The sequence below is a fragment of the Leptonychotes weddellii genome, chromosome 8 (genome assembly GCF_054177405.1).
Source record: "Leptonychotes weddellii isolate Sample4059 chromosome 8, ASM5417740v2, whole genome shotgun sequence".
Lineage (NCBI taxonomy): Eukaryota > Metazoa > Chordata > Mammalia > Carnivora > Phocidae > Leptonychotes > Leptonychotes weddellii.
Window position 1 is genome coordinate 118,265,209 of NC_138376.1, and position 26,112 is coordinate 118,291,320.

Sequence of the window (26,112 nt, forward strand, 5' to 3'; positions counted from 1 at the left end):
TGACCCCCTGTTAATTCATTTTTACTTATTTTTTATTTTTTTAATTTTTCTTTTTTTAAAGATTTTATTTATTCATTTGACAGAGAGGGAACACAAGCGGGGGGAGTGGGAGAGGGAGAAGTAGGCTTCCCGCCAAGCAGGGAGCCAGATGCGGGGCTCGATGCGGGCTCGATCCCAGGACCCTGGGATCTTGACCCGAGCCGAAGGCAGACGCTTAATGACTGAGCCACCCAGGTGCCCTCCTGTTAATTTCATTTTTAGTGAGAAACGTAGAAATGGCCATTTTGAATTTTAGTAGATGTCAATAGGTGTATGTAACCTCCTTCTTCCTGTACATTAATATCAGAATTGTTGAGTTTTTAGGTACAAAATGAAGCACAGAGAGAGTTGCCCTTTTTCAGCAAATTCTTATTGCACCTATAGCATGCAAGATGTCATAGGGTATCTGGAAATAATTGGGATATGGTACCTGTGCTTGTGCTTACTATCTGGGACTGCCATCTAATAGACATAACAGATGCTCAGTAAATAATCTTTGAATAAAAGCATCATGAGCATAGAGGGGAGGAGATAAGGGGTATAAGATTTAGCAATAGTGCAACACTGGATAAATACATCACGTTACATTGGGAATTTTTAGAGAACAGAGACATTACTTTTATATGCCAGGATAAGGGAATAATCTGTTGGACAGGGTTTCTTAACTTCAGCACTGTTCACATTTTTAGTCAGATAATTTTTTGTTGTGGGGGGCTGTCCTGTGCATTGTAGGGAGTTTAACAGCATCCTCAGCCTCCAACTCCTGCTGTCTCCAAACATTGCCAAATGTCCCCTCCAAACATTGCCAGATGCCCCTAGGGACAAACCCCTAAATGAAAACCAGTGCTGTTGGGGATGTCTTTTAAGGGACCAGGGAGGAGGGTAGCATGGCATAAGGAACATAATGGGGGAAAGCTTAAATGTAAGTGCAATTATCAGAAAAAATGAATTTGATGTGACATAATGGGAGTGGTGAGTAAAATGGGCCGATAATGGAATGATGCTGGATATGGATATGGATGTATTATATGCACACTTAGGAGTTAGAGCTTTATTTGGAACACAGTAGGAACCTATTAAGTTGTGGAGTAAAAGAGTGACAAGATCAGAGCCTTGGTTTTTAGGAAAATGAAACTGGCAGTTATGCATGTGTAACCTGAATTAGCAGATAGAGAGGATGCCTGGAGAGGTCAGGGGCCCATAAAAGTAGTCCAGGAGAGAAGTAATTCTGGACAAGAGTAGTGGTAATAGAATCAGTGAGGATTATTAGAGTGTTTAGGAGAGTAGGATTTAGCAATAAACTGCATGTAAGGAAGAGGAATCAAATATGACTTTTTTTTTTTTTAAAGATGACTATATTTTAAATTTGAGAGAGAGGGAGAATGGTAGTGCCATTAAGGAAGCGGAGATTACACAGTGAGAAATGGGTTATGGAGGAATATGACAAGTTAAATTTTAAACATAGTGATTGTCTGTTTATGCCTCTTCAAAATTGCTATTCCAGCTGAATGAGTTTTGATTAACTGCTTTTGTAGGCCACTTTGAAATTAGGTTCTGTTGTTTTTTTCTGAACAATATATCAGATTTGTAGACAAATACTTTAGATATAATTGCCTTTTAGGCATCTGTTTAGTGCCTATTGTAGCATAATGTTAGGTCCTGAGGAAACAAGAACGAAGAAAACACATTTTTGTCCGTTAATGAGACAATGTGAGAGGTCTGGTGGTACATGCTGATCTGCTCCCTGACCTAGGAATAACTTCTTTAGTGAAGTGGAAGCCAATGTCAGTTCACAGACCAGAATCTGCCAATTACTCTGCAGGTGTTCATAAAACACCTACTGATACATGTCTTATATTGTTAGAATTACCTAGGTACTATGATGATTTCTAACCAGCTGTGATGTTCTAATGGACAGGAAGTTTAAAAATTGATCAAAAGCTCTTTTCCACCTTCATTAGTACAGCGCTCACACCTTTTCCCATGGGACTGGGAAAGGGGGTGTGGAGATGGATAAGGGGGGAAATAACTAAACTTTTAATAGCTTCTCTTGTTTACAGAATGAAATCCAACATTCGAGACTCTTCATAATCTCAATCCAACTTTTCTAATTATTACCTATTAGAAGAGGTCAAGAGAAATTAAGTAATAGTACGTGGTAATATTTAGTAACATGTAGATACGCCCTTTTCATTCAAAAAGGAAACCGAAAGAAACTGGGAGACGCAGGGTTGCATGGGCCTTTTGCAGGACAGAATATGGTCTAATGAACAGGTCCTGCTGTATTCTTGAGTTGTGTAGCTCACTGAAAGCCACTTTCATCAAATGTTCTGGTGAAGGTCGAGTGCCTTTCGTGAGCAGAGTGTTACAAGGGAGAGGGATTTTTCTCAAAATAAAATTCTCTGATGTATTTGATAATCTTTGGCCAGCTTTAAAATTCTAAGAATAAATTAGCAAGATAAAATTACTCTGAAAGCACAAAGCTCTAAAGGAAATTTGGCTAATTAATACATTGAAAAGAAACACATTAGCCCACAATAATATAGTTTTAAATCTATGTAGTATATGTGCTTACAAGGATTCATATTACTGTAGATTCCAACAAACAGAGAAAGGCATGCAATTTGGGGAGTTAACTAAATGTCTTCTAATTCTTTAACACTTTAATCATATAGCCTTAATAATTAAATCATTTTTTTTCCTCTGGAAAGCCTACCTTGTTGTAACTACTATAAATTTAACATTTATTCATTATCTACCAGGTAGAGCTCTTCTCATAATTGTAGTCCTTCGTGTATCTCATGTTTTCAAAAACTTGAGTCAGCATTTCCAACTTTTCTTCTTTATGGGATAACGGACTTTTCCTACAGTTCTTTTCTTTCTTCTTTTCTTATCCCCTTTCCTTCCCCCTTCCCTTCCCTAAACTAGTTGAATTTACTACTCTTCCTTGTAATGAAGGAGCACACACACCCTGGCAGAACAATGGGGTGTCTCCTGTTTATCAAGTACAGTAAGTACTTAAGTACTCAGTGTTCCTGTCAACACCAAGAGGTCTTTTACAGCTGTGCATCCTCAAGCAGACATTCCCAGGCTTCCTTCCTCTTTAGGCCCTAATTCTCTGGAGTCTGTCTTCTCACAGAAGACCTAATCATAACCAGGAATCCCATGGTAAATAAGAGCCACTAAACTTCTTTTAAATCTTCTGATGAAAAAATACTGATGAAGATCATGCCGATTCAGCTTTAAGCGCACTTTAAACAGTAATTCTTCTCCTTTCACAAAGGTGACGTCATTTCTTTCATCTGTCAGTGTATTTTAGAGAACCTAGTACATCTCAGCACATCAGCATTCAAACCTGACTTACTTCATATATATTTTAATGAGGAAAGGGAGTATGCAAAACTAGCTGAGTCTTAAGCTCTAACTTCCAGTTTGTAGAAATACTGTGACTTGAGGAACAAGTTAAATGCCACCCTAGTAGCCTGATCTTCTGAAATGAAAATTCAGTGCAAGGTCATGAAAAGGGGTGGCAGTTGGCAGAGCTGTTCTAGACTTAAACAATGTAACCACAGATTCCATGTGTGATCCTTAGTTGGATCCTGGTCTGAAGAAGCCAATTAAGGCAGCTGGGGAGAACTGAAGACATCTGAATTGGGTACTTGAAGATATTAGGGAAATACTGTGAATTTTGTTATGTGTGATAGATAGTAAATGATTAAGGAGGAGAATGTCCTTATTTTTAACAATGCAAGTGGAAATAATTAAATAATATTTGTAACTTCTAACACCAAAAAAATATGAAAACATATCAGTTACTGAAATTAGGTAACATATATCGGTGTTTGTGCCAGTTACCAAATTGTTGCCTCTTGGCAACAAATTTACCCATCATTGCCCTACTTTGTGCTACCGCAGCTGGACCTGTGTCCTTTGGTACCAAGTTGCTTTGTCAGTAGGGGGTGGTGGAAGGACATGTAGGAGGAAGGGGCTTCTCTTCTTGTTTCTGATCTGGGGCACAGCTGCCCAGGGTGCTCTTGGACCACGTGTTAATAGGGGGCCAAGATATTTAGTCCACATTACTCTGGATGTTTCTGTAAGGGGTTTTTGGGTAAAATTAACATTTAAATCAATGAACTTTGAGTAAAGCAGAATGCCCTTCATAATGTGGATGGCTTCATCCAAACAGTTGAAGGCCTGAAAAAAGACTGGCCTCCCCTGGGCAAGGGAGAATTCTCCAAGCAGATTGCTTTTGGACTGGAACTGCAGCCTCAGTTCCCTGGGCTCTCTCCAGCCTGCTCGCTCACATTGTAATTTTGAACTTGTCAGCCTCCATAAGTCATACCTGCCAATTCCTCCTAATAAGTCTCACACATCCTATTGGTTCTGTTTCTCTGGAGAATCCTCACTAATGCAGATAGAAACTGATGCTTAACCCAATAGCAAGTTTTGCTGACACCCTGGGTGGGAGGCTGCTTGCTTACCATTCCAGAGGGTTTTCTGTTTGCAAGGCCTGATCCACCACCACCTGCAGACCAGCTCTGGCCCAGGGCAGCCCAGGAAACTTTTCTGTTAAGTGGGCCAAAGCCATGCTCTCTCCAGTAGGCTTGATTCCACCTCTGGGGGAAGGGAAGCCCCTTCCAAAGGTGTTCTTCCCTTGGGTACTCTTTCTCAGTCTTAGTGTATGAGTTCACTCTTATGCCCTAATAGCTTATCCTATTATCAGTTAAAAATTCTTTGTTATCAAAATTATCCCTGTTCAAATTCATGGTATGGTTTCTGTCTCTTGATTGGACTTTGACTAATACAGTATTTATTATCATATTACTATTATTTTATGTTTGAGGTTTTTCATTAGTTATCCCAAATTTGTGATCATTTATTAAACATTTTACATAAAACAAAGTACTGTTTTTGTTTGTGTACTTCTCATAGGAAGAGTCCAAAATATATAACCAGAGTCATGATTGTATTGTATACTTTTTTACTAATACCCTAAGAGAAGATTTATATAAATTATCTGTCTTAAAAATGTACACATTACTTCCAGCTGAGTTAACTCATTTTTTTTTAAGAGAATACTAGTGAGTATTTACACACAATGTAATTTGCTGTGAATTTTCATAAGCTATAAAAGTCTTTAATAATAAATCAATTTAAGCTTTTTTGGAAATAATTTCTACTAAAGATTCATAATCAGCATAGTCCTTCAAGGACTGTACAAGTTCATCCAGCAGAAACTCCCCTTGCATGAAAGTTTCAAGATCATGAAGTGACTTGTTTATTCTGTGATCTGTGACCCGGTTCTGTGGAAAATTATATGTTCTTATTTTCTCTGACCTTCCTTTAGTTCCAACCTATATAAAAAGATATGAGATACAGTTAGATTCAGGGCAACTAAACCTATAAATTTAACTTACCTGGAGATTAAGCTCTTGATTTATAATTTGAAACACAATGTAAGAACCAAGTTTTAAACATTTTGAAGCCTCAAATAACATAGGAACATAACAGAAAAAAAAAGGAATACTGGCTTTAAAGGCTGACAAATTTGTAGCTGATCTTCTCTCTGCCATTTCAGTGCTCTATGACTTCAGGCATTTATTTCAACTTTAGTTTCCCTATCCATAAAATACAAACAAATAATAGCTACTACACCATGATGATGTAAACATACAGCCTAGCACAGAGATGGTATTCAAATGGTAGCTAAATATATACATATATATATGTAAAATCTCTGTGAATTAATGTGATCATTTTCAGTGATGACACAGTGATAAATTCCCATAAATTAATAAAGGGCTGTGTAATTATAAAATTAAATACCAAATAGGAAGAAAGTAGTTCAGTTTGCTTTCCAACTTTCTTCCATAATTTTCAAAGGATTCAAAAATGGGAATTCCATATATTCTTTTTTAGTAACTTTGATTAAAAGTCTGAGAAAAGGGGGTGCCTGGGTGGCTCAGTCGTTTAGGCGTCTGCCTCCGGCTCAGGTCATGGTCCCAGGGTCCTCAGATCGAGCCCCGCATCGAGCTCCCTGCTTGGTGGGAAGCCTGCTTCTCCCTCTCCCACTCCCCCTGCTTGTGTTCCCTCTCTCGCTGTGTCTCTCTCTCTCAAATAAATAAAATCTTTAAAAAATAATAATAATAAAAGTCTGAGAAAAGCCCTTGAATATAGAAACCAGGGTAGGGATTTAAAATTACTATAAAACAAAGATAACCCTAGGTTGAGCTACTTGAATTCTTTCCTTATTTTTTTTTTTTTTTTAAGATTTTATTTATTTATTTGACAGAGAGAGACACAGCGAGAGAGGGAACACAAGTAGGGGGAGTGGGAGAGGGAGAAGCAGGCTTCCCGCCGAGCAGGGAGCCCGATGCGGGGCTCGATCCCAGGACCCTGGGACCATGACCTGAGCCGAAGGCAGACGCTTAACCGACTGAGCCACCCAGGCGCCCCTCTTTCCTTATTTTAACAAATACATTGGAATAACTTTAACATGTATAAAAACTGGGTTATCTAAAAATACTTTTATCCTTCAGAGCATCTTTTAAATACAGTTTTACCTGAATCTTTCTAGCACTGTATCTTTTACTTGTTTCTTCTTCCAGATACATGCTGTACAGTTTTGCACGTAGCTTCTTCATAGCCATCTCTCTGTTTTTCAGTTGAGATCTCTCTTGTTGGCATTCAGAAACAACACCTGAATAGTGTTATGAGAATTATTAAAGAGTTTTAATAGGAAAATCTTCATTTATTATCAAGGAATACTCTTTTTCCTTCTTTTTCTTCTACCCTTATAAGGAGAAAAAACAGAACTCTAATAAAAAAGGAAGACTATTAACAAATGACTTTTATAGGGTTCTTAGAAAACTGAAAATATATTCATATTGGAGGCAGACATACTGAACAATAAGCACTAAGCATTTAATATGGATTGTTTTCCCATACCCTTAGCTAGCCACCATAATTTTTTTAAAGTAATAATTACTCATCACTGAACAAAAATAAAGTTAATCCTACTACTAGAGATAGTCACTATTCATATTTTTATGAGGATTTTCATCCATTTTCTTCCTATTGCTGTTTACATACTATGTATTACACAGACATCATAAAGTTTAACTCGAGGATTTCCTCATATTTTAAAAAACAAAAATCTATCAGTCTGCTCCTATAAACCACTGCTGATCCATGGGAATTATGCCTATTTGAGACTGGTCACAGCAAGAGATTCCTGTATTCTTTCTAGGTAACAGAGGTTTGCTATCCATATGCTTTATCACATGTAAATCACTGCAGTAATGACTGTAAAGCACATTTAGTGCTCACTGATAGTAGACCGAAAACTTAAGAAATATTTAGATATAGCTCCACTGCCTATCTACAGTCAGAACTGCTGGAGGTTTGTGGGTGGACTTCATGGAGAAGCAGGCCTGGAAGTTAAGTACAGAATTTTGCAGGTGAGCATGTTTCTAGGTAGCGAGTCCAAACTTTCATTTTCTCAAAGGAGTCTATGTCTCCTCCCTTCAAAGAAGGCTGAGAAATAGTGATTTAGAGCACTTTCTGATAAAGAAGAACCTATGATAATGACTTCATTCTGAGGATTTTCTTTTATTTATTTTATTAAATTTTTAAAATTTTTTTTAAAGATTTTATTTGCCAGAGAGAGAGGGAGAGTACAAGCCACCTAGGTGCCCCTATATTTTTTTATTTTAGGTAGGCTCCACACCAACGTGGCGCTTGAACTCACAGCTCTGAGATCAAAAGTCACATGTTGTACCTGACTAAGCCAGCCAGGTGCCCCGGATTTTCTTTTAATAGTGATATTTACTAAGTATAAGCTTCAGGAAGCTACCTGGAAGCACTCTCCACACCTTTTCTTTATGGTCACCAGTATGGAAATTCTCTGGGCTTAGATCCCTCCGTCTTCCTGGCTTTGCAATTATCCTGCAGAGTTTCATCTAAGGATTCTAAATGAAGTATTTAATAATAATATATACTATAATAATAGTATATATTCTGGTAATTAAGGATCTATTACAGTGGAGAATTAGTCAAGTTATTCAGAATTTGATTTCTTTCTTCAAAGTTTTATGCTGAAGGGATAAGTACATACCTGTTGGAAGATGAACTATCCGGACAGCACTGTCCGTGGTATTTACATGCTGTCCTCCAGCTCCACTGGCTCGCTTAGTATCAATTCGCAAATCTTTTGGGTTAATCACCAGATTAATCTATACACAAGAGGAAATACTGGGACTTAAAAATATCACATGTATATGAACTGTTCAAAGGCAAGAACTATCCATTTATAAATATAAATACATATCATGTACAGAATTAATAGAAGATTAAGAAGGTTTTAATTTTAAGAACATAAAGTAGTTGGAATACCATTTTTAAAATGTCTATTTTTTAGAAGAGTGGTGGATCAAAATATAATACAAAACAAAAACAAGCCCTCCAAATCCTCAAAAACTAGACTTCTCTGTAAAATTACCCTCTCCTTACCACATGAACAGAAGAACTTAGTTAATATTAGAAATGGGAATACAGGAACTAATGTGAGCTTCTGTGGATTATTTCTGAGTTTAAAAAGACAACACGGGAAAAAAACAATGCTAGTTTAAGAACAATGGGAAGACTTATTTTGTTTAATTTTAAATAAAGGAGGACTTAAACATATTTGGAGGCAGGGGAGAGGCACATGAGAACAGCACAGGGCAAAGCCAAGAAGTCATACATACACTGGGATCCAACATCAATGTAATGCTCGTGTTACGTCTGGAGCACTAGATTTAAAAAGCTCTGTTTCATGAACAGCTGTGGACCCTCTGCGACATGTCCACAACCCTGGCAGCAGGCCTCCTACAATTCATAGGCCTCAGTGTCTCCCTACGTGGCTCCTTTGTATGGTTGCTAGAACCATTAAATATGGACTTCAGCCCATCTTCTCCTGTAAACCACTTCCATCTCCAACATGCTTAAACCAAAATGACTAGGATCTAGATGTGGCTCCTGCCATGTATTCTACTGCATGCTCTTCCTTAACTGTTCTGTGCCACATCTAGGATTTACACAAAAATTAGATCTAAAGAAAGGAATTTAGAGTCAAATAGCACCTTTCCCCCAAATTAACAGAAACCCTCAATTAAACTTCCTTTTCCACCAGTCATTCATACTTCATCCTGGAAAAACAAGTCATATATTTCTTACCACTTTCAGCAGAAGGGATGGAAGCAAAACAACTTTTTTTTTTTTTTTTTACAAATACATAAACTGAGAATTTGCTTGTGAGAATGAAGCGTATTCATTATGAGCACTGTAACAATATATTTCCATTTTAGTGTGATTGGGTTATGAAGCAGCAATTCTGTTAAGTAGCTACTCTTGTTAAAACACGACTCTTACTATTAACACTGGGAAAGTCAGACAAAGCAAAAATCGTTATGAAAGTAATCAGTAAACCCTATTTAAAGTAGATTAATAATGTTTCTTCTATAGAGATGATCTCAGAATAACTACTTTAAGCTTAGTGGTGGAGAAAAATTAATAAATAGTGCAACATTAGGTCCTTTATACATCTTTATAAATTGTTACCATCTGTTGTGAAATCACACTTTTTGGACCGAGGTAAGAGATTCTCCAAAAAACCCAAAATATGTGATGAAGGTCAAATGATAAAAGGAATTTAGTACTGAATATCAGTTTAGTAAAATGAGTTGTTACTATGGGGGCAGTGCTGGGCCCAGGATTCCAAGGCGAGGCTGTGATGCCTTACCTCGGTTGGTTGGGGTAATATTGCTACAGTCATAGTGCTGGTATGGATGCGGCCTTGCTTCTCTGTCTTTGGCACTCTTTGTACTCTGTGCACACCACCTTCAAATTTCATGTGCTTATAGGCTTCTAAGCCCCCAATGCTGGCAGATGCATGTCTAAGGCCACCTTGAAAATATTGGGAAAACAGAATTATTATTCTTGTGATTTATAAACAACTGACCATCACTTCCACCATCTTGAAATTACATTGAAAAGAGCTACAAAACAACAGAAGCATACAGAATGTAAAACACATTGAAAAACCTTAGCAAGTCCATGATATTCAGTGTTTTAATATTTAATACCTTTATTGCTAATAACCACTAAACATAAAGCATTTATGGTATTAATGAACTGATTGAATAACATGTCTAAAAGGCCCCTTTTAAAAGACCATTAATCATTTAATGGTGAGTAGTGAATGACATCTTATAGACCACTTCAAAATTGGCATATTTGTATTCAAGATTATTAAGTGAATGATGAGCATAAAATCAGGTAAGCTTCCTTATCAATAAATTCTAAAGCTTAGTCGTAGTCTTTCCAACCCTTATCCTAGTACACATGTAGATAAACTAAATCTGTACTCTTCCCAAAACGACTTACACAGTTTACTGACCTATTTCACTTGGAAAATATTCCAGGGTTTCAAAATGCCATCTTTTAAATGCAGCATATTGCTGATACATATCAAACATCTCTGAAGTAAACAACATTGCCTCCTGACCCCCAACTCCTGCAGTTACCTCCAAGATCAAATCATTTTCATCTGTTTCTTCTGAGGGAACCAAAAGTAAAATAATCTGTAAATACAAAAATATCACCCCTCCTATAATTAGGAATTATTTAAAACTTAACAAAAAATAAAGCTAAATGATTAGATGCAGGATTTTAAATATTGTATTAAAGTTTCTCTAAGCAAACAGTATTGCTGATTGCTCTTCAACTATCTTGCCAATGAGAACCATCTAGTAATGCATAACTTCTATAAAATATTAGTGTAACAACTATATTATAAATGCTGTAAGGTCCAGCTGAAACTTATATTGCATTGCATTGTTTTGTTTCTTTTTGATGTTCATGTATAATTTTATGTCAGTTCTCTGTTCAGTTAATTAAGAGTTTGTTGTGAGTAGGACACTATATTGTGTAGAATGCAAAAGAAGATTCTAACTCTATCCTTCTGAAATCTATAGCTTACTACAGCAGAAAAGAAAAAAAAACCCTCACATTGTATCTTCTTAAGCTTCTTTAATTTGGAAGAGAACATATGTCCTTTTATTTCACAAAATTAGAAAATGGGTAGAAGGCAAGTTACATGAGACTTTTCACTTCATAGTGGAACTTTCCCTCTGGAATGGGTGGTAAGGACATTACTTTTGATGAGTCCATTATTTGATTAAAGACAGAATCTTTAAATTAAGCTCCCCCTTTTCTGGGCTCCTTCCTCACCTCGCCATGTCCTTTTACTTATATCCTCAGAGATAACTACTGTAAATCTTTAAGCTCTGGTTTCCAGAATGAGCAAAGAGTGGTTCTTATTTAATATAATGATTACTATTCATCTAATGCCTATGGATTCTCCTAGATATAAAACCAAAGCACCACAATTCAGTTCTAAAAGCCCAAGGGCCCACTCTAGGCCTGGCACTCTAATAGTGCCAGAGACACAAACGTAAAGAAATATTCCTGCTGCCAAGCAGCTCGCTATCTACCACTCCTCCATAACCTCTTCTACCCATTGTCTACCCCCACCCTCACCTCTCTTAAATAACCTAAAGAGGGGGCAGATATAATACTGATATTTATTTCATTACTTTTCCAAAAAATCCTATCAACGTTGACAGTCACCTTTTTTTCCATGGCTCTCCAATCCTTTTGGTATGATAAAAATAGGACCACATGGAGTATGCTTTTTCCTGCTTTAAAAAAGTTTATAATTCTAAATAATAACAAGCTACTTAGTTCTTGAGTTGTTTTTATAAACTTCTAATAAAATTCATTAGAAGTAATAGCACAAATGCTTTATTCTTTGCAGATACCATACCTGATGCTTCAGCTGAGTGATTTCTTTTTGACATGAGCTTATTTCATTCTCTGCAAGTTTCCTTAAGCCTTCATTTTCATCTGCGAAAATAAAGCAGTAGGTTAAGTTTTCCTTCATGTCAAACTGCCAACAGAATTCAAAGTCATTATTTTATTATTATTATAGCTGAAGGGAAAAATAAAATGTCTTTCTTGTCCTTTAATAACTGCCATTAATTAAAAGTGGCATTTTATGCATTAGTTTTTATTTATTTTATTTTATTAACTTAAAACAAAAAACATTTTTCCTGATGACAGAAGTATAAGGAAAATAAAAAGAATCTACAAAAAAATAAAGAAGCTATTACCTATTCTATAATTCTACCTCCATGAAATATTCGTATTAAAAAATATGCTTTTAGTTTTCCAACTTAGACTACTAACAAATACAATGAGTAGTTAAACCAGAAGGGGAACTGAAGGTTCCATCAGTTAAACCACAATGGAATTAAAAAATAGAAAGTTATTTATTGTCTCTTTAACAAACATTTCATTAATATAAAATAAATATCCACCAAGTATTTAGATCCTGCCTCATGTTCACAGAATGTTTACATGAAGTACTTCCCCCCGCAACTCGCTTTACTCTTTTACTTCATCTTTTGAGTTTTCATTTTTATCTTACAAAATATACCTTCTCATCCCTCTATCCTATGGACAACATGCAACCTAGAGAAAGGAGAGAAGAGAAATTTTTTTAGCTCTTACACATAGCTCTCTTTGAGCAGCTCACTTTGGTGAAAGATCGGACTGTTCCAAAGTATCAGTTTGTATGTTTGTTCATTTATGAAGATCCAACTATGCTGGGAATTAGAGATGATAATATGTAAGACCTGCTCTCAAGGCAGGGTTTTAGATAATTTTAGTTTCTTTATAATTTTCTAGGGGAGAAAAACAAAGAATAACAACCTAAAACACTAGGTGATTAAATATTAAAATGGTAGCACACTAGAAGATTGTTTTTGTGTTTATTTTGGGGATGGTCAGAAAATGGAAAGAAGCATTAACTCAAGGAGAGGTAACAACACAAACCGTGAGATAAGCAATGATGGGAAGTGTTGGTGGAAAGGCAGGAAATTATTCTGGCAAGAATCTGGCATGGAAGAAATTTGGTGAAATGGCAAATGGGTTAAAACAGAAAAAGGAAAAATGAATTCTAGTCCTAGTTCAACCACTAAGGTTCTCTTAGGTCAACATTGACAATTTCTATGAGTCTCCATTATCTTGAGAAAAATGAAGGAGCTGGGCTGGATGACCTCTAAGGTGCCTTTCAGTTCTGAAGTGCAGTTCTTCTGTAAGGCTACGCAGATTGGAATTAAAGTTTAGAAGTAATTTAATTTTAATACTACATTTTATTTGTTAAGCCAGTATACCCAAACCGTTATCATTTCAACATGTACTTTAAAAATATTAAAAATTATGTTTTTATATTAGGTCTCTGAAATCTGTTGTGTTATTTTATCCTTACAGTACATCTCAATTCAGACTAGCTACATCATAGGTGCTCGTCAGCCATATATGGCTGCTGGCTCTAGAGGGTTTAAACTGAGTAGTTATTTCTAGGCAATGGAAATACACTAGTTCTTTCTCATTCAGTATTATTAATCAACATGTTTACTGGGCACCTATCACAGGTAAAAGGGTCTTTTTCTCTTCAATCTTTCAAGTACCGACTTGTTGTCACCCGCTCTTTTCCTATCCAAACTTTAGGAGATTAAATGCCATGTTTATTATTTCTCTTGTTAATTCTCATTTACTTCTCAAGTTCTTACACTGGATTTCATAATCATATCAATAATACCATTTTTATTAAAATCACCCATGACAAAATTGCCAAATCTAAAGGCTTATTTCAGTGTGAGCTGAAAAGGTGAGCCCTTTTTAAGTCAGGTATCAACAATCCCTAACTTGAAATTTTAGTTGGTTTTTATACCTTCATTTATCTTGTTCAAGGTCCCAAAGTTCTGCTTGTTCTTTCTTGATCTTTTATAACTTCCTCCTCTGCCTGCTCCTCAAATACTATGTATTTCTGTCTTTGTTAGCGTCTTATTTGTATCCTCTACAAATTCTTCCTGAGTACTCTCATCTGCTTCCAAGCTTTACCTTATCAGGTATATGCTGAGAGTTCTCATATGATTATTCAAGCTCAGTTTTTCGCCTATGCCAGTAGTTTTTTCTCCTAGACCATGATCTTTATCTGAATTTCTTTATCTGAATGTCCTTACAGGTACTCCTAGCTAAATATGGCTGCCCGTTCAGCACAAAACATCTTTCTCCTAAAATTTACCCAACTTTTATATTCTCATCTTACAGTACCACTCATGTTCTGAACCCAGAAGCTTAAGATTTTTCTTAGAATTCTGGCTCTTCACCCTTCCCAGGACATAAGCCGCCAAATGCAGACTATTGTTAGAATGCCTTGTTGGTGAGGTCCCTGCTTACCACCACCTCTTCCTTGGACTGTTTTAACAGCCTCCTCACTGGCCTGTCAGCCACTGGGGTCCCTGGAAAATACTCCCAATCCATCTTCAACACTGAGGCCAACATTAATCCTTCTTTAAAAAGATGTCACTTCTCTGCTTAAAAACATGTGCTAACTTCCCACAGTCTGTAAGAACAAATCCAGATTCTTTGTCAGGAAGGGTTCTTAACTGTCTTTCTGGTTTTAAGTTTCTATTACATTATTGACACCCACACCTACTCTGTGCTCCTGCTATACTCTAATCTTCCAGTTTGGTACTTTCTTCTTGCAGGTCACCTCTGCCTTCAGTCTCCTTCTCTTGCACTGTCTGGCAACCTCCTGTATTCCCTTCAAGATCCATTTAAATGCCACCTTTTGCTTTTTATAACATTGCTCTTTATTGCAGAAATTAAAACAAGCACTTATCCACTTATATTTTTACTTCTTAAACATTGCTCTTCTTCACTATGCTGTAAACTAAAAAGTAGTTCCCTATTTTTTTGGTAATTAGAGGTGTCTGACAAAGTAACTCAGGAATTGCTGAATGCTATTTTCTATCGTTATATAAAGGTGAGTTGTGTTCTGCCAGTAACAATTTTCTAACATTCTGTTTCTCTATAGCTTGATTTTTAAAATATTTAAACCTTAAATCCACTTGATTTTTAAGCTTGGTTTAAGCTATGAAACCAATTTAATTTTCCCCCAAAAGTATTTTTCCCAATACAGTTAATTCTTTTTCCCACTTTGGGGCATCTACTTTTTATCTTAAATCACTTAATTTAGATGCTCCTTACCTCTCACTTAGACTATTGCATTAGTCTTCTGTTTTCCATGGCATCTGCAATCTCGTTCTAGGTTGCCTTTGAAACTACCTCAGATCAAGCTTTCTAAGCAAGAAAGCCATTTCTAACATTCACTCCCTCAATCTAAAAGCTTCCACTGGCTCCCTTCTGCCAACAGGATAAAATCAACCTTTTTAGATTAGTATTTCACACCCTCACCCTTATAAAGTGTTTCAACCTGCCACTCTCCATAATTTTCCCCTTCCTTGGTTAACAAAGAGTACAGTGATTGAAAGCATAAGATTTGGAGTCAGTCCAATCCAAACTCCATTCCTTAAAAGCTGTTTAGCCTGAGCAGTTATTTTACATCTATGCCTCATGTTCCTCTTCTGGTGCGTGAGGCTAATAGTACCTACTTCATAGTTTGGTATGTGAACTGGATGAGTTAATACATAAACATAGTTTAAGAAAACTGAGCCTGAATAACAGAGTATGGTAAAATTTGATCAGTAAAGGTTAAACTATTCTTAGTATCCTCTAAGGGTGGACCTTTATCCCTGCACAAGGCCTTCCCAACAAGTTCTCCTTGCTTTCCCTAGGTGTCTTTTTAGGTATCTGTTCTCACGTTTCATCTGTGGTATTAATTTTCTCTCCCTGAATACACTGTGACCCTCTCTAGAGCCATGCTAGCCAAAGGGAGGTGTAGAAATGCAGAAACTTAGGACCCATCCATGTTTGAATGCACACCAAATCACTGAGGAAACTTGTTAAAAACGCCAATTTCTAGGTCTCGGATTCTGAGTCCAAGGTCTGGCTATGCACCTCTCTTGGCACTATCGCAGGTGGTCTCTTTACCACTCTTTGAGAAACACTGCTCTCAAGCCCGTAACAGAGACAGTCCCTTACTTGTCCTTGGTGAGCTAAAGATCTGCCAGACGGCAGGCAATCAATAAACTTAAATTCTGTAAAAGGGGGCGGAGCATTGTGTCAAGGGACTATAAGGGCTCAAACAGGAAAAGATGGGATGAGAATGCACACAACGATGCCTTGACCTCTGATTTAAACCAAAAAGGGTTGCAACTGAGTAAAGAACTTCTAACTCGGGGAGGTGTGAACACCTGACCAGGGGCATAGTGGTAAAAGCAAACGAAGAATCAAGAATCGGCTTTGAATCCCGTTCCCTTGGGCCCGGCCCTCACCGTATAGCAAGTGCTCGGTCTCCTGCAGCTCCTGCTCCTTTTCGCTCAGCAGTTTGGCCGCCGCCAGCAGCTCAGACCCCCTGACCTGCAACTGGGCTTCAGATCCTGCCTGACGCTCCAAGAAGGTCCGCAAGGGCCCGCCACGAGCGAACAGCTCCTCCAGCGGCAGGCTTCCGCAGTTTAGGTGCCGGCGGGCCGGGCTGACAACCTGGCGGGCCCACAAACACCGAGCAGCACTCCGAAGAAGCTGGGACCGCATAGCTGAACGGCAACCCCCGAGCTCGACCAGAGCCGGAAGTTTCGGATGGCGAATCTCGCGACACCGCGCGGAGTTTGGAATCCGGCGAGAACTGACCGTGACCAGCCCGGCGCACGCGCCAGTTTTAAAAGGCCTCCCGAAAGCCTCGGTGGGAATTTTGTGGCAAGCATTTAAACGCCTTATTATTCGCGGAGGCCGGAAGGGGGCGGAGCGGGAAGTGATCCGAGTGGGTCCCAGAGATTCCCCGGCTCATTTAGAAGCTGGGTCGGAAACGCCTCCTTGAATGTGCTAGGGCGGTGTGTTGGGCAGGAAGGGGGATGCTGAAGTTTGCCACTCGGTTTTCTGATCTCGAGGATTTATTTCCCAAGCACTGAATGAGGATCTCGAGTACCGCAGTGGAGGGTAGTGTAGTCCGCTAGCGGGGTTGAGGTCACAGCCACGAAAGTCCTTTCCAGTACCAGCCTGGCTTTTCGTCTCCAAGAGTGATTTGTAGGATGGGCATCGCTGTGTGTGTGTTTACTCCTCTTCCTCTTTTTCTGCTCATGTCTCTTCGACGGTGGGTAAGGACGGGACTAGTCTACTCGAAGGCAACCAGAAGAGTGATTTCCCCAAATCTGCTTTCCTGCCTTTATGTGCCACGAAGTTTACTTGCTTTCAAACGACTTCCTTCCTCACCGAGTCTCTTGCCCGTCCATTCTCACTCCGAGTTATCGTTAGCTACTTTTAAAAGAGATTGAGTGATCCCATGTTCCAATAAACCACAGCGCAGCAAAACCTTCAGAGTCCCGCCTTCGGTAGCCCAACCTCCATCTGCCTCCAAAAGCCTTGAGATAGCGGATTGGTGCCAGGGATACTGAGGTTTATTGGTATAACGCTTTGCATTTTTTCAAGAGCTTTTCACAGCCCACCAGAGGGATGGATATGGGGGTATAAATATAACCAAGGCAGTCCTGGGGATGCAAGGGCTGACTCAATCCGGGAATTCCACTACCTGACTGGTTTGCGCAGTGTACTAAATGTTTTCACTGTTGAGAGAGCTGAAATACTGAACACTCTTGCAGTTTGTTTTTTAAAAAATCAAATGGTAAATACGGGAGCCCTTGGCAAGGTTAAGTCATCCCGAAGTCGTCTAATCAAAACTACTGAGGTTTGGTATAAAATTCTTGGAAGATGAGCTTGCATTATCTCTTATTCACTCCTTAGCTCTACATACAAATGCAAAGTGAAGTGGAGGAATGAGATGACTCTCCAAATTATATAAAGCAAAAATAGATTTTGCTACTTAAAAGCTCCAACTGATTACCTCAACTATTCGTTTCACTTTGTGTATTCAAGCCACACTGCTTTATAAAATCGTTTTTCTTTAAGATAGTGGTTGAAACCCATTTTAATTCTGATCGGAGTATAGAACAGTACTGATCAGGTCGTTTTTTTATCTTTATTAAAATCAGCTATTTCCCAAGTCTAAACTCTGAATTTTTTTTAAACCATAGAAATGGTGGGAGTCACTTGAACACAGTATGATAAATTTCTCAGCTGAATTCTCAAGTCATTTCAAGAATATTATTTATAAAAGGTGAAAAAACCTGATGGAACGCTGTGAAGAATCCAGCCAGAAATTATTGTATTCCCTAAGATGTATAAGCAATTTAAGTAATATAAATAAGTGTACCTTTTACTCCTATAGTGTTACACCAATGAGGAAACAGTAACTTGTCTAAGGATACATTGGTGAATTCTTTATTAATTCAAAACATTTTTAAAAAGTGTAATGCATGTGCATTTTACAATAATATCCATAGGTTTCCACAGTATCGTTAAATGAAAACAACTGTAGTTTGATTTACTTTGAAAACTAAAAAAAAAAAAAAAAAAGTGTGAGACTTCTGAATTTCCTTACATTATTGTCATGCTCAAATTCTATTATTACATATTGAAGATTCTAGCATTTTCAGGAAGTCTATTATCTGTACATAGGTAAAATGATAAAATAGATTCAAGGACGGGGAAATAAAAACCCAAAACAACTTAAATTGGAGGAAAAATAATCTAGATTATCTATTCAATTTATAAGTACCTACAGTTATTCTGACACTGCAAAATAACCAAGCATGTGTCTCAAGTTGCATTCATGCATTCAAAATTCCTTTATGGTCCACTATTATGAGTGGACTACAAAATATGGATATAGATTATTAAGTACAATGAACATGGTAGCAAAAAACTGCACACATTCAATATGATAAATTTTACAGAACCAACACATTGAAATTATTTTTTTATATTTAGCAAACACCCTAAAATCATATACAAGAAGCTGTATTTATGACAAATAGGTTAAAGCAAGGGGGAAAAATCAAGTCTTTTATATTATTTCAATAATCAGTGTTCATTGTTCTGTTGAGGGCAATATGGAAAAGCACTCAACAAAATGATTACTGATTTAAATTACCTCTTATGACAATTAAACTAAAGTCTTTGCTATCCAAGGGATGTAAAGGATAAAGTAAAGATAGTTCAAGGGAAAAAATTCACTTTCACCTCCATTAAGTGAATATTCAAGCTAACATAGTTTTGGAGTTTTATTTTCCCATCGCACTGTATTTTCTCCATGGTATTTGTTAGCAGTCATTTAATGGAACCTAACAGCAGTACTGAGGAATCTGCTCAGAATTTTTTTAGCTCAGCTTTAATGTCCCGTACATTTACCTCTAATATGATCTCTTAATAATGTATTTGCTTTACAGTGGTGAAACCTAATAAACACTACCTCAACCAGCTGATCAAGGTCAATATTAACAGTGGTAAGTCATGATGGTGGGATGTACCTCTGATATCATGTGATATAAATGGCACGTTACTTCTGTGATCTTCCAAAAACTGGTAACACCTAATCATGGGGAAAACATCAGACAAATTCCAATTAAGGGACATTTTACAAACTACTAGACCAGTACACTTCAATACTGTCAAGGTCCTCAAAACCAAAAAAAGTTTGAGACTGTTGCAACTAAGAGGAACTTAAGAAGACAGGATGACTAAATATTATGTGTATCTTGAATGAAATCCTGTAACAGAAAAAAGACACTAGGTAAAAGCTAAGGAAATCTGAATAAAGCATGGACTTAATGCATCAATATTGGTTCATTAGTTGTGACAAATGTCACAATGGGTGTACAGTATATGGAACCTCTCTGTGGTATCTTCACAATTTTTCTGTGAATCTAAAACTATTCTAAACTAAAAGTTTAATGAAAAATTTTATGAACACACAACCACCTTTTATTATTTTCATATTTTCATGGTAAAATTAAAAAAAAATCATACCAGGGCGCCTGGGTGGCTCAGTTGGTTAAGCGACTGCCTTCGGCTCAGGTCATGATCCTGGAGTCCCGGGATCGAGTCCCGCATCGGGCTCCCTGCTCAGCAGGGAGTCTGCTTCTCCCTCTGACCCTCCCCCCTCTCATGCTCTATCTCATTCTCTCTCTCAAATAAATAAATAAAATCTTAAAAAAAAAAATCATACCAGAATGTTTCTATTCCGTGCCAATTTCAGTGTTTTCTCATGGCCAGTCTCTCATAACTTAGTTTTAGCTTTATTTCCCATATTTATTTGGCAAATTATTTGATGTTTATATTCTTCCTGTCCTTGGGAATGTTTTATTTCCTTTGGAAATAAAATTTTTCAATGACTTATTTATCTTATTTAAACATTTATTTTAAACCTACAATATTATACATGCATATGCATACACACATCTATATACATATATCTGTGTATGTGTGTCATGGAAAGAAACATACTTCCTGGTTGTAGGTTCAGTATGATGTTCATGAACTGAAAACTGAATTTGAATCATATTGAACAAAGCAGTAACAGATTCATATAGTCCTCCATCTTAAAATAAGTGTGGATGAATAATTAAATCAGATTTTTAAAGTATGCTTTCCTAAAGAATTGGGGAAAAGTGCATTAAAGTGGCATTTAATTCATACATTCTTGAAATGGGAATAATTATTGAGCTGGAGAAGTTTGATAAAGTAGTAATAATATATGTAACACTTTATTCTTTCCATGTTGACTTCTTTTAATTCTCATGGCCACCCTGTAAATAAGGGTATTCTATTCCCCATTTGAAGATGAGGAAGCAGGCTCAGAGAGGTTCAATATAATATTTGCCCAAAGTCCCATGAGATAGAAATGTAACTTGAATTCAAATTTATAAGTAAAGCCTGGTATTTGGGAACAACTGTATCAATCTATGCACTACCATGTGTTGCAAGGATACTATTAAGAACGTTGCAGGGAAGATCAGAAGCCAAGTTTTTGGTATCAGTTTTATTGATAAATATTTGCAGTTGTAACAAGTGAGGAATAACTAAAACTTTTACAGATTTAATACTGTTTTCTCAGGAGAACAAGCATTTTATATCGGTCAGAAATTTAAAAAGAACTGAAAAAAGCATGCAAATATAAATGTTTGCATAATATATTTTGAAAAATAGGGTCAGCAGCTGTCAATATAAAAACACAGGCAAGAAAGTTTTGTGGAACGGTCTTTACCACCTTTCAAAGTAATATGCCATTGTATCCAGAGCAAAGTTTTTAAAATTCATTTTTGATAGGGTTCTATCTATAGGCATTTTAGACCTAAGAAGTTTTAGGTGGCTTTTGAAAGAGTTCTTATTTTCCTATTTTCTGATTGTATTTAAAATTTCTTCCTTCTGTATTTATTCCTCAAAGCATCTGACATGTTGTATTTTTTGCAAATGTAACTTGTCACAATTACGATATGACATTTTTTCAGTATGTTAAAAGTGTATAGAAAAAATGGATATGTTCAAGGTTAAGAATCAGGTATTATTTTAAGTCAGCTTAATGGGGTGAAAATGTGTTTTTGCCCCTAATATAGAAACATTATTTACCTACTTCTATAGTCCTTTTGCAAAACTGAACTATCAGGTAAATATATGATATGCATTTCATTCTGTAAGTAAGAACCTAGGCAGCATTAAAGGATACTAATAAACACCCCATGCACCATGACCAAATATCAGAACTGGTCATCCTATGTACATATTTTAAGACTTTTTTTTTTTTTTTAAAAAGACCACCTTATGGTCTTGATTTTTGCACTCCATAACATTGATACCAAAATTGAGTTTTGCTATTTTTGTTCATATGCCAGTGCACCCATTGTGCTTAGAGCTGCCCTATAACACTGTTGGAACATCTGTATTACCTTTGGGTAACATAATAACAATTATCCAGAATAAAGAAGAAGAAGCATCATCCATCCATTATCAGTGTGACCTATGTACAAGATCCATCTCTGAAGAAATCTGGCATCATCCATCCATTATCAGTGTGACCTATGTACAAGATCCATCTCTGAAGAAATCTGGCTCTCCAATTTAGTTATATACATTTATATATAATCTATACCCTTCACTTTTCTTTCCATGATAGACACATCTGAATTTAGGCACTATAGAAAGAGCATTTATCTCTTCCTGTGTGCATTAGCAGATTCTAACAGTACACAAAGATATCCTGACAATCCAAAACACAAAGTGTACCTTCTAAAGTGCTAATTTGTCCCCAGGGAGGAATATAATCACTAGGAAAAATCAGATTCTATCATAACAAATATTGTGCTCTTGGAATGGTGGCATAGAGACCAGTTGAGGGCTTTTTGTTTATTAAAGCTCTGTAATTGAAACAGAAGGAGTAACACCATACTTTAAAAATTGGTAGAGTTGCAAATATACACACATACTCGTAGATAGAAACTTCAAACATTTTGAAATTAAATGAGAAACCTCCCCCTCCCCCCAGTAGGAATTCAGCGCAGAAATGCTCACATAACATGGCTGCCAACATCCGATGTGTAAATCTGCTCTAGAATAATTCTCAACCCAACTTCCGAATCATGCCTCAAAAGGATATACTAACTTCAAAGTCTGTATTCTACAAATGCCCAGGTTAGAGATTAGGACTCTTTATAAGGGCCCTTATCTTTTACATTTGGTAAAATATTAAAGGTATTGTCAAACAGACAATTCATCTAATAGTCCAAAGTATCTTATAAAGATAACTTATGGCTAGCAGGTCACCATCATATATAGTAACAACAAGAATATAAAGTCTACATGTAAAAAGATTGATGCATGCAGTGTATCATAGTATATTACATATTTTCTGGTCATGTGCACCAATTTATTGTGCCTCAAACATAGCAACAAGTATGATATTACAACATATATGTGAATACATCATAGGAGCATAATAAACTCAATTCTACTCAAGAAAAAATTAAATAATTTAGGAACAATAGAACTTCACAATAGAAGTGATGATTCTTGTAGGTTTTCTTCACTCTTTCGGAAAAAAATAGGACTTTTTGTAAACATCTTCATAGCTATCTTTTTTCCAACATATTACTGAAAGCTATTATTCAAATAGGAAATATCTAATCGACATGGATAAAGTATGTCTTAACACACTAACACTTTCAGACAAAAACAGGCATTTATTAAAAGAAAGGATTATTACAAATATTTTCTATCTTGTATTCTAACTACATTTTCATAAATAATGTATTTAAAAGTGCTGAATATGGTAGGATAGTCAGCAACGCCAGTGTAAACAGAACATTTTGTTTTCTAACTCTGCAAACTTTTTTTTAATCCCATTTTGTCAAACACTGCAACAGCTAAAATATTTGCATAGGGAATAGATAATAGCCCTTTTAACCGTATCTCCTGAATTCTATATAAATTAGAAAATCAAATTCACTTAAAAAAACAATTCTTGAAATGTCTTAAGTTTTATGGAAAAAGAAACTTATGATGCCAACCTTTCAAGTAAAATAAATTTTAAAAAGAAAACCCCAAACTTGTTTACTTTAAAAATGTTTAATAAATTAAAAATGAGAGGTAGTTAAAAAATGACAAAACCCATAATTTTAATATCATCCTTAATATAAGGCCAGTATTCTCAGTGGATATAAATATTTTTAAAACTTTCCCTTTAGGTGACTCAATACTATATTTATTAAGTTTAAGTTAAAAAAATAGCCTCCAGGGGATATTAATATTCAAATGTAACACCTTGATATAAATATGACACTGACTTTTCTGTGTGTGCACGTGATAGGATACTGTTTTCTTGAATGTCAAAAGAACATGCCAATATCAGGCAAGTATTCTGTCTTAAAGATTTAGTGGTACTTATAAAAAATAATATGGCAGCTAGAAGATTTGAGCACTGTACTGCCTTTCAATTATGGATGAGTATTAATAGTTTGGTTTTAACATTTTTAAAATAAGTCATTCTGAAGATACTATGAAAACAGTTAAGGTCTGAAGTAGAGAATTATCTTCTTCATAACCCTTACAAAACTTCTCTTGGCTAAAAACTTAGCTTTTCATTGGATTTTGCTTTCAAGGAAAATATGCCACAGGACAGATGCTATTCATCAAAATGTTTTATGATGCTACATTTAGGCATTCCTTTATTAAATCCTTTTTTTTTTATATTCCAAAACTAAGTTATCGAGCTTAGTATTTTTTTCTTGCTAAAGTACATACTTTACACAACCGTTTTAGAACTGGAGAGCCAGTCTTTAATAAATTAATTACAGTATTGGACATCTGATATATACATAGATTTTCTTCTATTACAATTAAAAACAGTTATCACTCTTTGATTTGTCATTGAGATAGAATATCTTCAAATTGTTTTGTGCTTTTTTTCTCTTTTCTTCTTCTTCTTATTTGTTGTTTATTTTGTTTTTTTACATAGCAAACTATTCTGTAAAGAAAATGCCACAGTTTTGGCAGTGAACAACCAGAGGAATCCCCCATTAGGATTTCCCAACAAACAGAGATAAAGAGCTCTTTTTCCATGTACAGAAATATTGGCTTCAAAATGAGTGTACTGAACACAGTATATAGCATGTTGAATACCATTGTTACAACTTAAAAATTGGCTTTTTCTGTCTTAGATTATATTTAAAAATGCAAACCAAAGCCAATTTTTTTGGCAACTATTTCTATAAGACCATATTGCACAAAAGTCTTTAAATACAGATATAAGGTATGCCATTGGATTAAATATTACAACAGCTACATGGCAAATGAAGCAGTTTTACTTTGCACATGCAGTCTCGGGATACACTAGGAGACTGTTCATAGGACTACAAATACAGTTTGCTTGCAAGTAGAATGAGTGTTGAATAAAACAAACTTAATTTGGCAATTCATTGTTTTTCTGTGGTGTTTTCTCCAAACTTAACCAGGATAACCTTGATAAAAATGGAGACAAAGACCATATGGTTGTATTTTCACAGTAGCCTGAGGAATGCTAAACTGTAGTTCTCCAGGAACTCAGTTTCTGGTGTTATTTAATTACTTTTATTTCCCATCCCAGCCCTCCAAAATGATTTTTTTTTAATGAAAATTAAGATTCAGAAGCAGAGTTGGCAGTACTTTCAACAAAGGACTTATAAATTTGAGAGTTCAAAAACCTTGGAAAAGAATCTCTGTGCATTAAGGTATATATCTGAAGTTGGGCATCTTCATACATGTGAGGATTAGGATCCAACAGATTTCTATTGATCACCTCTCTAACTCGAGAATCGAGACTGACCTAAAAAGAAATAAGAGCAGATACATTAAATAAAATTTTTTTTCAAAAGCTTTCAATTAAGTAAATACAGGTTTGTGACATTTCAGAGAAACTTCAAAGAGTTAAATCCAACTACCTAAAATCTTGACATTACCTTTTTTTTTTTGAGGTTACCTTTTCTTAGACTACCTAGCCTTGCATACTTTTCTTCCTCAAAAGTTGAACTAAAACAAACAAAAAAACAACTTGTCTTTTAAACCAGAAATTTAGTTCACAGATATCCTGGCTTCCTTGGATTTATCTTTTCTATGCACTCACTCAGGTTTTTGACCATTTCTATTCATAGTTGAGGCACTGGAGAATTCCGTAGCCAGAAGACAAATTTATCTCCTCCTATTAGGTAACTGCTGGGGTGACTCTCTTGATGGGACAAGGTAAAAATCTGTCAGAGAGTAGTTCTCTGGCAAAAATTAGCATGATATCAAGTGCTGATTCCTGATAGTTTTAATATCCCAACAAATCCTATAGCATCAAAGTAAGAAACCAGGAACGTGGAAGGGTGTAGTAGAGCAAAACCAGAGTAGGCATTTTCCATGTCTTGGGGGTACCTGGCAAGGCACAGAGAACTATATGGTCCTTATCCAGAGATACATCTAAAGATCTCTGTTCTAAAGATTAAGTAGAACAATTGCTTGAAGTGGAGTCTTTGAAAAGAGAAATGTAAGTAGGAATTCAGAATACCGTGCAAGTAATCAGTACAGTGTTATTTAAAAAGCCAAAATAAATTAAATTCTGCAAATGATAGTTTTTGTTTTGTTTTGTTTTCCATCACTAAA

The 26,112-nt window shown here is 36.2% G+C and overlaps 2 protein-coding genes and 1 long non-coding RNA gene across 12 annotated transcripts in view; 1 reads left to right on the forward strand and 2 right to left on the reverse strand.

The window, feature by feature from the left end:
• The window catches only part of LOC145723146 (uncharacterized), a 31,283-nt gene that overhangs the window by 2,708 nt on the left and 2,463 nt on the right, over window positions 1–26,112 (forward strand). For 2 of the 3 annotated variants that reach the window (XR_014148007.1, XR_014148008.1), the window contains exon 2: window positions 11,897–12,001. This is a non-coding gene — a long non-coding RNA (uncharacterized LOC145723146). Of the gene's footprint in view, window positions 1–11,896; window positions 12,002–19,391; window positions 19,449–26,112 lie in introns of all 3 variants that reach the window. The other variant, XR_014148009.1, reaches the window with a different exon arrangement.
• On the reverse strand, window positions 4,998–16,818 carry MTRF1L (mitochondrial translation release factor 1 like). Of its 7 annotated transcripts, none has more exons than XM_031028915.2 (8): window positions 16,386–16,522; window positions 12,652–12,746; window positions 11,906–11,985; window positions 10,478–10,661; window positions 9,821–9,984; window positions 8,156–8,273; window positions 6,603–6,739; window positions 4,998–5,393 (listed from the first exon to the last, which is right to left on the reverse strand). In XM_031028915.2, exons 2-8 carry the CDS (start codon window positions 12,653–12,655, stop codon window positions 5,193–5,195), a joined length of 888 nt encoding a protein of 295 aa, XP_030884775.1. In that variant the 5' UTR covers window positions 12,656–12,746; window positions 16,386–16,522; the 3' UTR covers window positions 4,998–5,192. The 7 variants fall into 7 exon arrangements, 5 of the variants coding, with proteins under 5 accessions (XP_030884775.1, XP_030884776.1, XP_006734102.1 ...); XM_031028916.2 differs by having other exon boundaries at window positions 12,652–12,741; window positions 16,386–16,501; XM_006734039.3 differs by lacking the exon at window positions 12,652–12,746 and having other exon boundaries at window positions 16,386–16,770.
• Window positions 20,969–26,112, reverse strand: part of RGS17 (regulator of G protein signaling 17) — a 91,664-nt gene continuing 86,520 nt past the window's right edge. For both annotated transcript variants that reach the window (XM_081829174.1, XM_006734038.3), the window contains exon 5: window positions 20,969–25,297. In XM_081829174.1, coding sequence (XP_081685300.1) covers window positions 25,109–25,297 — 189 coding nt within the window. In that variant the 3' untranslated portion in view covers window positions 20,969–25,108. The remainder of the gene's footprint in view (window positions 25,298–26,112) is intronic.

What these genes read in the sequence shown, in the direction of transcription:
- MTRF1L (XM_006734039.3), bottom strand. Translation starts at nt 16,644, where the DNA reads ATGCGGTCCCAGCTTCTTCGGAGTGCTGCTCGGTGTTTGTGGGCCCGC. An exon ending in GACCGAGCACTTGCTATACG is followed by an intron (nt 11,986 to 16,385) that starts GTGAGGGCCGGG and finishes TTATTTTCGCAG; the next exon opens with ATGAAAATGAAGGCTTAAGG. An exon ending in ACAGTGCTAGAAAGATTCAG is followed by an intron (nt 5,394 to 6,602) that starts GTAAAACTGTAT and finishes CTTTTTATATAG; the next exon opens with GTTGGAACTAAAGGAAGGTC.